Genomic DNA, 13863 nt, shown 5'->3' with positions numbered 1-13863 from the left:
TCCCACAGGCCAGCCTAGGGGGAGTGGCTGGTTCTGGGGGGCCACGCATGTGCCCCCCGGGAGGGGTGCCCAGGCCCTCCGTGAGCCTGCGGGTAGCTGCTGGTCCAGCCTCCTGGACCCCCATCCTCCTGGCACTCGCTGCCTCTGTGTGATCAGAGCCCCTCATTCGCCTTGTCATACTCTTGCTGACACCTAAATCTTACCTCATTACACGGATTGCCCTTCACTCGTTGGAACGTGCGCTCTAGGCAGGCGTGAAATTGGAGGGAATGCCCGTTTTCCTGCAGCGGGCAGAAAGAGGCCCAGGAAACTGCATGTGTCCAGTTGTCTGTGTCCCTGGGCCCAGCTGTGCAGGTAGGAATGACCAAAGCCGCCATCTGGGGAGTCTTTGACCTCCAGCCTTCTCCAGCCTTCTCCAGCTGGCTGGGTGAGCGTGGTGGCCGGGCTGCCTCCCTGGGTCCGTAGCAGCAGCTGGTGGGACTCCAGTGCCTCGAGGGGAGGGCTGGCCTGGTCCAGCTGCCCCGGGAGCTCTCAGGCTGAATGCAGCTTCCTGCACCATTTCAGGGCCCCCTGGGTGTCCTGGATGCTGGGCACCACGAGGGAGGGACTGTCTTACCTCGGTGACACCAGGGGTGACGTGGTCCCTTAGAGGGACTGAGGGCAGCGGACAAGGCTGAGCTTGGTGAGGGAAGCAGCTCCAAGGGCCCATTCACACATTTATTTGGACATTGCCTCTGAGGGGGAAGTGAGAACATGTTTGCATCTGGAATCTTAATGCCCTCGTTTGCGGTAAATATGATGGAATGTCATTCGCGTATCATATGCAAAGCTCTTACAAGGCAATCAAGTCATGGAGATATGTATAAATAAATGAAAAAAGGCAAGGAATGGGCAGTTCACAGAAGGAAATACAGCTGCTGAATAGTGGCCCAAAGTCCTTAGTTTTACTGGTAAATATACTGGCAATCAAAGAAGGGGAAATTAAAACATCGGCTGGAGGGAAGGAGCAAGCCCCAGAAGGAGCCTTTCACCCAGGCGCAGCTCCCGGCCTTGGGCCTGGGAAGCCTCACCTGGCTGGCTGGCCTTTCTCTGAGGACTGTCCCAAGGGACTAAACTGACACGTGGACAGACTGCCATCCCCATCCCCGTGTGTCCAGGGAGCAGAGATGCGGGAGCCAACCCAGGGAAGCCATTCAGCAGCGCTGGCAGACCCAAGCTGGGTGCCAAAGAGCCGAGGCCCCAGAGAGCAAGAGATCCCGCAAGGCATGGAGCAAATGACCTGCTGGGGGGTGTGGAAAGCACCGTGTGCGACATACAGGGTGATGTACTTGGGCGGGGGGTGCCATGGAGGCACCCATCTTCCCCCAAATCACCTGAAGAGTCCTACCTTTATTTTTGCATAAGAGGAAAATGGTGAGGGAGAAGACTTTGCATGTTGCCTGGGTCTTGCTTCTGGCCATGTACGTCTAACCTGGACTAGAGCTGCCCTGCCTGTATGGCTAGCCACTGGGTCCCCACCCGAGCACCCATGCTGTGCCTTCCTCGGGGGCTCCAGGCCTGAGCTGGGGGGGCGCCCACACCATCTGACTGTGGGGAGACATGACTCTGCTCTGAGCACAAGGCAGCGGAACTTTGAGGGTCATGGGGTATGTCTGTCCCTCCTCCATGACCCTTATCCAGGTTGTTTACTCAGTGAGGCCCGCGTCCCGGCTGTGGCCCGTGGAGCTGACGGGGCCTACCACAGCTCTGGGGCATGGCTGCACAGAATGGTGTGCCTGGGTGGAGCTGGGCCCCCTGCCGACCTCAGGCCTCCCCCACACAGGCCCTGCCAGCACGGCTTCCAAAACCCGAAGTGCCCATGGCTGCCCTTTTAGGGCTGTTTCTGACTGTTTGGGGCAGCCTCTCATTTCCTTCACTGTTCATTCCAGAAGCATCGATGGAGTGCCTTCCACAAGTTGGGCATATTCTGTCTACCCCCACTGCTGTTACTCCTTTTAAATTTATCTTCATATTCTTTAAGACCTTGGATGTGGTTAGACTGACATCTGTGAGGTGTGTGGTTACCGTGGTTACCAGGAGGCACAAGGAAACACTCCTGGCCTCCCAGGACCGGCCAGGCAGGAGTGCCGCATGGCCAGCGTCACAGCGATCGATCGCCAGGAGGTCGTGGGCCTGGCCAGCTGTTGTATGCCCTGCTCCCCAGAACCGGGAGTCTGGGGAGGAGCCTGAGGGCTCAGCTATGAGTCCTCTGCCTGCCGGGACTTTCTCGGCCCACCCAGCAGACCCCCACCAGGGCTGCCCACTGGGCCCAGCTCCTTCCTTGCTGAGGCCCAGCACCTTCCAGTCCCTTCCTAGGTGCACGAGAGCTCTCAGGCACCAGCTGGATCCCCTGCTCGGGAATCAGGCCCGGGCCCCCACGCCGCCTCCTCCAGGCAGGACACTGGCCAGTATGCCCTGTTGCGCTCTGCACGCTCATGCGTCTCCGTTCACGTGACTAGGGCCAGCGTCAGTGGCATCAGGAGGCAGAGACCTCCGGAGCCTCAGGTCGCGTCGCCGGTGTCTGGTATGCTGGGCGACGGGTGTCAGCCCGCCCAGCACCTGATTCCTGCGGCCAGGAAGAGTGAAGAGGCTGGAGCCGGCTCCCCATGAACTTGAGAAGCACGGCTTAGTCGAGTCTCTGTGTTTTGACTTCCCACTCTGGGAGAGCAGCTGGAGACAAGGTTTCCCTTTCACAGGACTTGGTCTTCCAGATGTTCAGCCTGGCACCACCCACTACCCGACCTCTCGTGTATCTGAGCCACCACGAGCTGTGGGAACTGTGCCTTTGACACTGTTCATCTTTGCCTTCAGGGCATTCCAGGAGCCTCCGGGAGCCCTGAGGGGCTGCCACTGCCCTCCCAGGGCCCAGCAGGATGAGTTGCCTTTGCCACCCCTTGGCTTAGGGAGGCCACATTGTCTGAGTTAGGGGAGAAAGGGACCTCTGCTGGCAGCTCAGCTGTGACAAGGCCCAGGGATGGAAGCCTGTGAAGCCTGGCAGGGAGGCTGGTGCCGCCATGCCCAGCCCCTGCCGGCTTTGCACCCGAGAGTTGCTCATCAGGATTAGCTCAAATGACTGCACCCAAGGATGGCTATGGCGTGTGGTTTGGGCTCTGCCATTCTGTCCGTCTCTATTTCCGGCTCTAGAGGTCTCCGAGCTGGGGATTTCTGCTGGCCAGGTGCCACGAGAGGAGGAGCTAAGGGCTTGGAGTGTGGAGCTGCCCAAGGCCAGGCCTCTAGCCCCACTTGCTCATCCCCTGCGCTGGCTGCCCTGAGACCCCGAGCAGGGCGTAAGTCCGTGCATTCTCACCGCCTGCTCTGGAGGATGTCCTGCTGCCCAGCTCTGGGGACACAAGGCCACAGCCTATTCACACAGACCCAATCTGGTGGCAGGATAGAAGTGTAAATCCACCACGAAGCACCATCCCGAGTATGAGCCTGCAGGAAGAGCAACCTGTGGGAGGGTGGGGAACCCCGGGGTCACGGACGGAGTGGGAGGGAAGGGCCATGTGGGGACTCAGCAGGCTGTCGGCTCACTTGGGGCCCACGGGCACACTCCCCAGAGACTGAGACACACATGCACACCCCCCGGCGCCGCTGGAAAATGCTAGCAGAGGGCGGGAGCCACGGCTTCTGTGAGAGGCCTGGGTGGTGTATATTCCATGTCTTGCCCTCAGGGTCTGATGCCTGCAGACGCTGCAAGGCCCTGTCCTGTTCTATCTGCAGCTGCGGCCATGGTGACCTTTGATCCTGCTCTGCTGTGTCCACAAGGCATCCAAGCCTGAAGTGGGCTGCCTCCCCAGAGCCTGGCCCCTGCGCGGGGGAAGCGTTGAGGTCACCGTCCAGGGATGGGGCGTGCATACTCTTGGGTCATCGCTACTTCTAGACATTTTCTGTGGTCAGAGCCATAGGAACTTTGTATTGAAAAAAAAAAAAGGAGAATCAATGAATTTCCGATTCAAATTTGACTTTACGGGGTTTTAACTGTCTTCTTTCCAATGGCACGTAAGATCTGTCTGCAGCTTTATTGTTAGGATATAATCGTTCCAGGACGTACGGTGGAAATATGGGTTGCCGTAGTCTCCTGAGCGAATTATCTTTGTATGTGCTGGGTTATCAAATGCATATAATTAGGCCCATTTGTTTCAGATTATTTACAAGTTACGGCGACTTTTTTTTTCCATTTTTATTTTTTTGTTGCTTGAATATATAAAACGTATATGATTTAAAAAACCAAAATTGTATCATAGGATGTATTTAGAGAAGTCTTGTCCCCTTCTCTGCTTCCTCCACCCCTTTCCCTTCCTTTCTGTTCCTCCTCATCCTGCTTCATCCTCTCGTTGATTCTTTGTGCAAATAAAGGTGTGGGGGTGTATGTGTATATGTTCGTGTGTGCGTGTGAGGCCACAGAGGCCGGGAGCCCCTAGACGTCGTTGCACTTGATGTTTTACCAATTCCAAGCGGGCATGCTGAGAAGCGTTCTGAATAAACCAAGGAATCTCAGTCGGAACTGCTAAAAGTCTTTCAGCCTTGCTGTTTATTTCCTTCAGGTCGAATTGCAGAAACCAGAAGTCTGAATCTAGAGAAGGCTGGAGTGAACATCAACCCCAACAGTCAGAAAATCCTGGTCGATGCTCAGGAAACCACCTCCGTCCCCCACATTTATGCCATCGGAGACGTAGCAGAGGTATGGCCTGCACCTGCCACCTGGCCTCATCACCCCATCCCCCGACCCCAGCTGGGCCTTGGGGCCCTAACGAGGCTCACAGAGGCTCTGGGCCAAACCCCAAGTATTGCTAGACTCAAGTTCTGGGAAGGATTGGGCACCAGCCTCTGCTTGCTCGAATGTTCCTCCTTTCTATGGGGGGTAGGGGGGTGGGGAAGGCTTAAAAACTAAAAGCGCCATCAACGAATTCCTCTTGTGAACCTCCCCATATGTCAGCTCTGAGGGAGGGACATCTGTTTGTGCACAACATGGGCCTCGACTTCCTGAAGGTGGGCTGGAGGTACAGAGCCCTAGAAATGCTGCTGCTGGGCAGAGCCTTGGGGCTATCTGGCCCTGCAGCACTGGGCCTGACCTCCTCGCCTCAGTTTACCCTCTCATCTGTGGACGGGTCAGTACTCTCCCTGACTGGGCTGTCAGACAGGGACATAGCCCCACTCACCAGGCCTCCCTGCTCCTCCCCTTGTGAGTCCCTGGCGGAAGCCCTGCCCCTGGCCTGGGACGCATCTGGTCGGCGCCCCTCCCCTCTTCATGGCCCCGTCAGGGCTGGTCAGTCGTGGGACCCCCACATTCCCAAAGCCTCAAGAGCAGTTGGCCTGTCCTGTACACGCGCAGCATGGCCTACGGAAGGTGGCTCGGGAGGGGCCCTGGCCAAAGGAGCCTGAGAGATGCACCAGGCCCCCCAGACCCCAGGAGGCCTCTTGGTGGCCAGTCCTGCCAGTGTCATGGACATATTTCCTGGGGCTGTCATTACAGATCACCATAGGCTGGGTGGCTTAGACCAACAGAAATGTATTCTATCATATTCTGGGGGCCAGAAGTCTGTGTGGGCAGGGCCGTGCTCCCTCCGAAGCCTCTAGGAGAGGACATGTCCTCATCCATCAGGCACTCCAGACTTGGAGTTGCAGCATTCTCTCCCCGTCTTCATGTGTGTGTGTGTGTGTGTGTGTGTGTGTGTGTCCTTGTTTCTTTCTTCTCAGGACCCTCATTGGATTTAGGGCCCACCCTAAGTGACCAATCCTAAATGATCTCAGTTCTTTCCTTAATTATATCTGCAAAGAGCGTCATTTCCAAACAAGGGTCCATTCTGAGGTTCCAGGCAGACGTGAATTTGGGGGATGCTGTTAAACCCACCATGATGTGTTCTGGCACCAGCCACTTTTCTGGGTTCTGTGGCCGCTGCAGGAACAGACAAAAGTCTTAGCCCTCGTGGTGACATTCTAGTTGGGGTCGCAGATGACAAGTGAGTAAGTGAACTGTTTGAGGTAGATGTCAGAAGATGCTTAGTGCGGCGGTCAAGGGAGACCTGAGGGAGGAGCAGAGCAAGGCAGAGGCCCAGGCGAGCTCAGCGAGGATGCTCATGCCTACCCAAGAGTTCAAGCACTGCCCTGCCCACGCACACCCCAGACCCCACTTTGGGAAATGCCTGGGGGTAAGGGGAGCCAGTATCTACGGCAAGTGGGTCCCTGAGTGGGGCATTCCAGAGCTGAGGGGTTACAGGTGGCAGTTGTCCCCAGTGCTTCGGGACCATCCCTCCCTCAGCCTCTGCTGCAGCTCATGATGGGCGGGTCTGCCGGAGAGCTTGGCACACTCATGGAGACAGACCAGGGCAGGAAGCCGTGCAAGGCTGGGCCTTCCCTTTGTTCCTGAGGGGCCAGCCTACCCATCTGGCACAGGTCTGTCCTGCAGACACTTGACTCCATACAAACCCCTCCTGCTAGGACAACATGGCCTCTGCTGTGCCCATTGTACCAGAGGGGTCACCCACTAGCCGTGGTCAGTGCTGATATGTGAGCCGAGGGGCCGCCACTTGAGTCCCTCAGGCTGCCCGTGAACCCAGGCTCATGAAATGGTGCATGGGGAGCAGACCACCAACTGGAGGCAAGACCGCAGGGACAGCTTGCTGGGGCGTTGGTCAGAGCTCCGGCCCCTCCTCCCACTGAGTCCTCTCTGACCCATCTAGTTGACCTGCTGGTGTGGATGGAAGTGAGTGGCTTCACATGCCTGCTAGACCGGGCAGTGTTGCTGCTTGTGTGATCTCTGGCGGTGGGGACGTGGCACTCTGTGGCGGCACCTTCGGTGTTCATCCTGGGCGCTGCGCCCCGAGACAGCGCTCGTGGTCCCGGGAGAGAGTGCCGCTCGTGTTAGACCGGACTTTCTGCGCGGCCCAGGAGCCGAGCGAGATGGAGAGCCGTCGGCCGCAGGGCTCATGCCAACGTGGCGGAAACCGTAGTATTTCAGACCGTGTTGCCAGAAATAGTACACACAAAGGCGATATCTATTGAATTATTAAATCCGCTCAGTTGGAAAGGTCATTCTGGGCAGTCCAAAGAGTTAACACCCAGCAGTCCGGCGTGAGGTGCGGAAGAGTCCAGCGGGCGGGCGGGGCGGCCATTGTCTAGTGCCGTATTGTGTGCTGTGCGCATGGACATTTCCGCAGTTAGTCAGGCCCGGTGGAATGCACGGGCTGCTTTCACGAGTTTATCTCTGCGGATCTCTATTCATTTCTGGAATGTCAAACAACATCTGCATTTCCTGCTGCTGCAGACGTGATTGGCAGCCGGTCCCAGGCCGACGCGTGTAGGAACACTGGGGGCTGTGCCACCCCCCGCTCCTGGAGCGGGACACACCCTGGGACCGAGGGGCCTCCAGCAGCACGGCATTCGGAGTGCGATTTGTAATGGACTGTGACGTGCAAGCCAAGCTGCGTGTCAGGAGCACATGAAATGCTTCCAGGGTCCACTTTAGCCTGCATCCTGGTTAATGCGGACGATTGAATAGGAGCGGGATCTCCTTGGAGCTCTGTCATGAGGGCAGCTCTCCAAGGTCACCAACATGAGGAAGGGGTTCAGAGGGAAGCCACAAGCGAGGGTGGGTGGCGTGGCTGGGCTCACTGGCAGCTCGCTTGCTCTTCCAGGGAAGGGGGCTGTAACCGCAACTGTCTCCCCTGAGCAGGGCAGGGGGAAGAAGTAGAACAAGTAAACCTGCCCAGGGCCCTGGCGCCCAGAGGCAGATAGCCTTTGGGGGTTTCGGAAAGGGAGAAGCCTCGCTGGGAAGGCATGGGTGGTGGCAGGGGTCCTGCACAGACTCCCCCAGATGTGCCGAAGTAAGCCTGGGCTCCTTCCGTGCATCAGGGGCGGCCCGAGCTGACACCCACGGCTGTAATGGCAGGAAAGCTCCTGGCCCGGCGGCTGTGCGGTCAGTCCTCAGACGTGATGGACTACGACAACGTGAGTATCCTCTGCCCTCCAGCACGCTGCGTCCAGCCTGGAGACAGCTGTGGCTGGGGGGGGGGGGGGGGGGGCGGTGCCCGGGGGTGTGCATGCACATGCCCCTGTGTGGGAGGGTTAGCTTTGTGGGTGTGGCCCCAGAGCAAGTGAGGGCACGCCCACCCCCTCTCGCAGGCTGCCAGCCAGCACGTCCGGGGACCTGGCCTGAGCTTGTTGCTCTCTGGGCCCCAGAGTGGGGATCTTCAGCTTTGGGTCCCCAGGGGGGTAACTCACCTGGGACCTGCTTTCCAGGTCCCCACCACAGTCTTCACCCCGCTGGAGTATGGCTGTGTGGGGCTGTCGGAGGAGGAGGCCGTGGCTCGCCACGGAGAAGAGCATGTGGAGGTACGTCAGGGCCCCGAGGACAGAGGGGTGCCAGGACGGGATGCCTGTGTGGCGCTCACGCCCTGACGACAGCCCCTCCCCGACAGAGGCCTGGCGGGCGAGTGGGAGTGTTGGCGTTTCTGCTTCCCAGGGCCTGCAGTTTGGCAGGGTGGGGCAGGGGGCCCAGAGGGATGGCTGAGATATGGCATGAAGGGACACGTGGGACGGGAGTGCTGGAGGACAGCCCCGGAAACCAGGGCCCACCTTTGTGGTGTGGCCCCTTATAGGGCCACACATCTCCCTCCACCTGGAAAGGTTTCTCCTGCCCTCCAACCTTCTCCTGCCATCAGCTTCCGCTCCCCGCACCCCACCCCCAGCCCTGCCACAGCCCAGCCCTGCCCTCAGGTACCCCCACCTCCCTGCCACCCCTGCCTCTGTTCCCAATCCGTGAGTCGTCCGGCTCTCACAGGCCCACAACAGCCCAGACTTAGGTACTCACCCCAGAGGAAGCCTGCTTCTTGAGTCTGCTCAGCCGGCCTGCCGTGGCCCTGGGGTGGCCCCCGAGGGTACCCCTGGTGGCCCGGCAGGATGGGGGAGCTGGAAGCCTCCAGCATGGCTTCATCTTGCTACTGCCACAGCTTGCACACGGACCGGGAGAAACCAGACCCCATGTGGCCACCACCGCGGGCCTCGTGCCCTTTGAGAATGAGTCACTGGGCTCCAGGGCCTGCCCCTTGCCCCAATGCCCCGGTCCCCTCCATCAACGGGCCAGGCCTGACAGGCCAGCCTTCCCCCCAGCACTTTATTTGCTATTTTTGTTTGATTCATCACAAGTACGTGGGGACATATGTTCATGGCATTCTATAATGTTGTTTTATGTTTCACGATGTTGAATGGCCACATACCCTTTGTTTGTTTTCTTTTCAATTCTGTCTTAGTTAGAACAATATTCGCTGGAGTTCCATTAATTAATAATGGCTGTGCAGCACATGTGAGGGCCCCGCTCATTTTTTACTCGGCCACAGCCCCGAACACGCTGTCGAGCCCTTCTCGGGTGCTGAAAGCCTTTGGCCGACAGCTCCGGTGTGGGCTGGGGGCCTCCCCATGCCTGCCTCCCCCTCCTTGCTCAAATGAGGGCCCAGCCAGCACCAGGGTACCCTGGGGAGGCCAGATAGCCGCTGGGTGGGCTGGGCGCCCCCTTCCGCTGCCCACAGTCACCCCGTCCACCCCCCAGCGTCCACCTGGTGTGGACTCCTGGGGGCTGAGCCTCGGGCTCCGTGACAAGACCTACGTCTGGCTGCACTTAGCCAATCTGGTGCCCACTCTGTTGCTGTGGTCCATCGGGGCCCTGGGGGGGGGGGGGGCGGTTCTGTCCTGCAGACGGTGTGGCTCCAGCCCCAGGCTGGCTTTGTGTGGGAGGGAGAGTTCAGCCATGTCCTTACCGCAGACCACAACCTGTAGGCCACGTGGGCAGCTCTGGGTCCCCACCCCATCCATGCAGCCCACGAGGCTACTGACTGCGGGAATCGGTATCTTGTCACTTAGGTTTATCATGCGTATTATAAACCACTGGAGTTCACAGTGGCTCAACGGGATGCATCCCAGTGTTACATAAAGGTAAGTGTCCTCGAGGGCCCAGGGCCGGGCCATGCCGGGAGGTGAGAGGCAGGGAGTGAGCTGGCGCCCAGGGGTGGGGAAGCTCCCTGCAACCACGCAGGCCCCCTGGGGCAGGGCCGCCCGTGCAGCCCCGGGGCCCCATCTCCAGCCAGGCTGGCCGTTGACGATGTGGCTTTCAGATGGTGTGCCTGCGGAAGCCCCCACAGCTGGTACTGGGCCTGCACTTCCTCGGCCCCAACGCAGGCGAAGTGACTCAAGGATTTGCTCTGGGGATCAAGTAAGTGCGGAGGAATGTCGGTGTGCGCGCTGCTCGGGCTCGCGTGGCTCTGACAGTTGGTGGCCCTGCACTGGGGGGTCTGCTGCTGTGCTGTGGTTCTTACGGAGCGTTCTCCGTGTGCTCAGCAGAGCACCTCCTCAGACCCGGCAGCTCCGTCACGTGAGAGGCAACTTTCTTCTCCAGCCAAATGCTCTTAGGCCGGTCATACCGTGTCGGCTGTGGCCGGGCCACCTGGGGAGCAAGGCGAGAGGCCCATGTCCCTGGCCGCCGGGGGTGGGTCACAGTTTGGGTCTTCTCTTCTTAGAATGAGCAGGGCTGGGGCCCTCCTTCACATGGCCCAGCGCCCAGGCAGTCATGAGCAGGGTCTGCGAGAGCTGCCCCAGGACCGGCGTGTGCTTTCCAGAGCTGGGTCTTGGGCATAGGCAGTGCTTTGGGGGATCCCGGGTCCCCAGGCTTGCCTGGAGCCTTTGTGGATGGAGGCTCTGGGTGGGGGTGGGTTGTCTGGGGCAGTGGGGTGTGGGGCCGTCAGAGGCAGGAGGGTGGAAGGTGAAGTGGGGCCAAGGGAGCAGAGAAGGGCTGCACGGGCCACCCCACCATGTACTTGGGGCTTGGGGCCGAGGCCAAGATCCAGCCGCAGAGGTTGGTAGAGGTAGGAAGTCAGAGGACAGGGCGGGAGCCCGAGGGGCAGGGCCCATACCGGGAAGACTGACGGGGGCTCTGGCACCCTAGGCTTCCTGGCGGGTAATGATAATAAAGATAGGACAGAGCCAAGAGAGACTTAGAGAACACGAATGGGCAATTCACAGGCAAAGAAAATTTAAATAAATAGTAGAAAGATGCTGTGCTTCATTTGGAATTTTTCATGTAATTAAAACACCAAGAAACCATCTTGGTCAGTGAGGGTTAAACGCTTTGCTACTGGCCAGTCTGGTGGTGATCGTTTCCAGCATCTGCATAGTGGAGACACTGAAGGTTTGAGCAACTCAGTGGAGTGAGGAGACCCATGTTCCGACACAGTCAGGAGGGGGGTGTGAACTGGACCCTCCCTCTGGGGGCCTTCTGCCCACAGTGTGAAACGCACACACTTGTTCGTGTCGGGAACTCACGCACCAGATACTCTTAACGTGTGTGCGTAGACGGAAGAAGGGCTGTTTGTTGCAGCCTTGTCTGCGGACGGTGGCAGCGCCCTGTGGGGAGTCCTCACTCACTGTGCCTCCGAGGAGGTGACCGGTGCCCCGCGGGTGGTCGCTGCCGCAGGGGCAGGAGGCGTGTGTGTGGGCAGTGCTGGGTGCTGAGCAGAAGAGCCTGGTGAGCAGGACCAGGCAGGGGGCTGCGCAGGGGCAGGCTGCAGTAATCGAAGTGGGCTCTGTCTCACTGGGGCAGGTGGGGAGAGGGAGCAGACCCACAGAAGGAACAGCTGGAGCCGTGGGCCAAGGTGGGTCTGCGCCTGGTGGTCTGGGAGCAGCAGGAGGCCAAGACGGAGCAGATGAGGGGTCGGGGGTAGGTAGGAGGTGGGCCTGAGGGGGCGCTGCTTGGCATTTGCTGGGAGACATGTGGGACAGGTCCAGCAGAGGTGTTGGCGGTGTTCCTGGCTGCTGGCTGGAGAAGAGAGGGTAGGGCCCAGGGCTGGGGAGCAGGGAGGAGACTGTGACTTCCAAGGCCGTCCCCGCGTGCCATCTTCCAGGGGATGGGATGATGTGGGCATGCCACCCTGTGCTGACTCATCGCCTGAACCCCCCTCCCCCCCGTGTGCAGGTGTGGGGCCTCCTACGTGCAGCTGATGCAGACAGTGGGCATCCACCCCACCTGCGCCGAGGAGGTGGCCAAGCTGCGTATCTCCAAGCGCTCGGGCCTAGACCCCACTGTGACAGGCTGCTGAGGCTAAGCATCCATCCCTGCCAGACCAGGGGCACGCGGCTCACCTGCAGCCCCCCACAGCCAGGTTCTTTGGAGGCTCAGAGCCAGGTACACAGCTGGGGTAGGCTCTGTGTTTAAGGATGGAACCGTGGGGGGGTGATAGGGTGCCACTGTGAACAACTCTCTCCAGGTATGTGGGAGAGCACACCTGCCGTGCCACCTCATGGGAGCCCTGTGCCCAGGCTGCAGGGGCTGAAGAAACGGGGCTGGGAAGGAGGCCATGTGAGGGCCCCCCCTCCACAGGGCACCCCCAGCCGCTGGCCTGGCTGCCGGTGCTCCCCGGATGCAGGAAATGTCTTGAGGCTGGGCTCACACCACAGTGGCCTGTCCTGGGGGTGGAGGGAGGACACTGGGTGTGGAAACCATCCCCTGGCTGAGCTCAGTGGGCTGCTGGGTGGGAGGAGCGGGCCTCCCTCTCCAGCTTAGCCCCGTGCAGAGCAGCGCCGGCTCATTTCTCTGTCGCCCAGAAGGTGGACACGCTGCCTTGTGCATGGCGGCTGCCCACACGTCTGGTTCTGTTAGAGCTTTGCAGAGTCAGGCTGGGCAGGCGGCCGGCGGAGACCTCAGGTCTGTTCATCCCAACCCTCTTCTGAGGAGGAAGAAGTTAGTGAGTCCCTCCTTGACCGCTGCCCAAAGGTTGCATGTCGTCAGGGCCTATTCAGCTGGCCCTGTGAGAGCATTCTCCAGGTTTCAGCAGCCCAGCCCGGGGGGTCCCCTGTGGCTGTCAGCCCCTGCTGGGGTTGGGGTCCTGAGGGCTGAAGAAGACTATAGACAGAGCAGTGAGCACCCCACAAGATGCCCTCAGGCAGGCCTGAGGGGCTGAATGGCAGGTGAGGGTCCCCTGGATTTGGGCACAGGCCTGGGGCTTCTCCTAGGGGCACCCTGGGCACCTGCTCTACTGTGTCCCCCGAGTCAGGGCCGCCCTTGATATGGACAAACTGAGGGCATCCTGAGGAAACTCTTATCAGAATATCACACCTAACAGCTGTTTTGTCAAGAGCCTGCTGTAAATTTTCATCCTTTCAAAATATTTGTTAATAGTGCAGCATGCGTCCCCTGAGACGCATCAATCTGGTGAGGGCGGGGCTCTCTCTGGGGCGTTTCTCATCTGTCCCTAGAGAATCCTTGTGTGAGAGCACAGGGGACATGGCCAGGCCAATGCAGGGATGGCGGGACTACCCCATGCTGACCGTCCCCCATTCTTGTAGGACGCTGGAGCCTGAGCCCAGGCAAGCCTCACCCCCGTCTGGAGAGCCCCTGAGGTAGTCGGCGTGGGTGGCCTCTGGATGGACTGGTCGCGTGCCCCCGCAGGGATGGCTCCAGGGGTTGTCAGCCCCTGCCCCTCGCACACCCTCCAGCCTGGGCCAGCCCCACCAGGCCCCTGATGCCAGAAGATGACGGTGTGCGCAGAAACCCACCCTGTGGGCTGCCCACATCCGAACCCCCCTGGCATTTCTGGAGCGTAAATAAAGAGGGTGTTTTCCTGATGTGTGCCCCCGCCTGTGCTGTCCCCAGCGCGCCCCCCAGGATGGCCCACGTCGGGGTGGGCCTGGCCTGTCGCATACCCTCCATTCCGCCTCCCCTCACAGCAGAGCCACCCCTCCCAGGACCCTCTGCCGGGTCTGTCTGCGCCTCACGGCAAGGCAGGCGCTCAGGAGGGGTGGGAAGCCACTGGCTTTGTTCCAGAGCAACCTGCCAGT

General features: G+C 59.8%; 1 protein-coding gene across 5 annotated transcripts in view; it reads left to right on the top strand.

The window, feature by feature from the left end:
- TXNRD2 (thioredoxin reductase 2) overlaps positions 1 to 13650 on the top strand; it is a 49772-nt gene extending 36122 nt beyond the window's left edge. For 4 of the 5 annotated variants that reach the window (XM_064578029.1, XM_045887135.3, XM_045887134.3 and 1 more), the window contains 7 exons: positions 4587 to 4723; positions 7894 to 7989; positions 8281 to 8373; positions 9898 to 9969; positions 10149 to 10246; positions 12002 to 12211; positions 13372 to 13650. In XM_064578029.1, the coding sequence (XP_064434099.1) occupies positions 4587 to 4723; positions 7894 to 7989; positions 8281 to 8373; positions 9898 to 9969; positions 10149 to 10246; positions 12002 to 12125 (620 nt within the window). In that variant the 3' untranslated portion in view covers positions 12126 to 12211; positions 13372 to 13650. The remainder of the gene's footprint in view (positions 1 to 4586; positions 4724 to 7893; positions 7990 to 8280; positions 8374 to 9897; positions 9970 to 10148; positions 10247 to 12001; positions 12212 to 13371) is intronic. The other variant, XM_064578030.1, reaches the window with a different exon arrangement.
- Positions 13651 to 13863: the final 213 nt, after the last annotated feature.

Source organism: Mirounga angustirostris, unplaced genomic scaffold (assembly GCF_029215605.1).
Source record: "Mirounga angustirostris isolate CCGP_5_RB_7025 unplaced genomic scaffold, mMirAng1.0.hap1 SCAF_14, whole genome shotgun sequence".
NCBI lineage: Eukaryota > Metazoa > Chordata > Mammalia > Carnivora > Phocidae > Mirounga > Mirounga angustirostris.
This window is presented reverse-complemented; position numbering and strand designations above follow the sequence as displayed.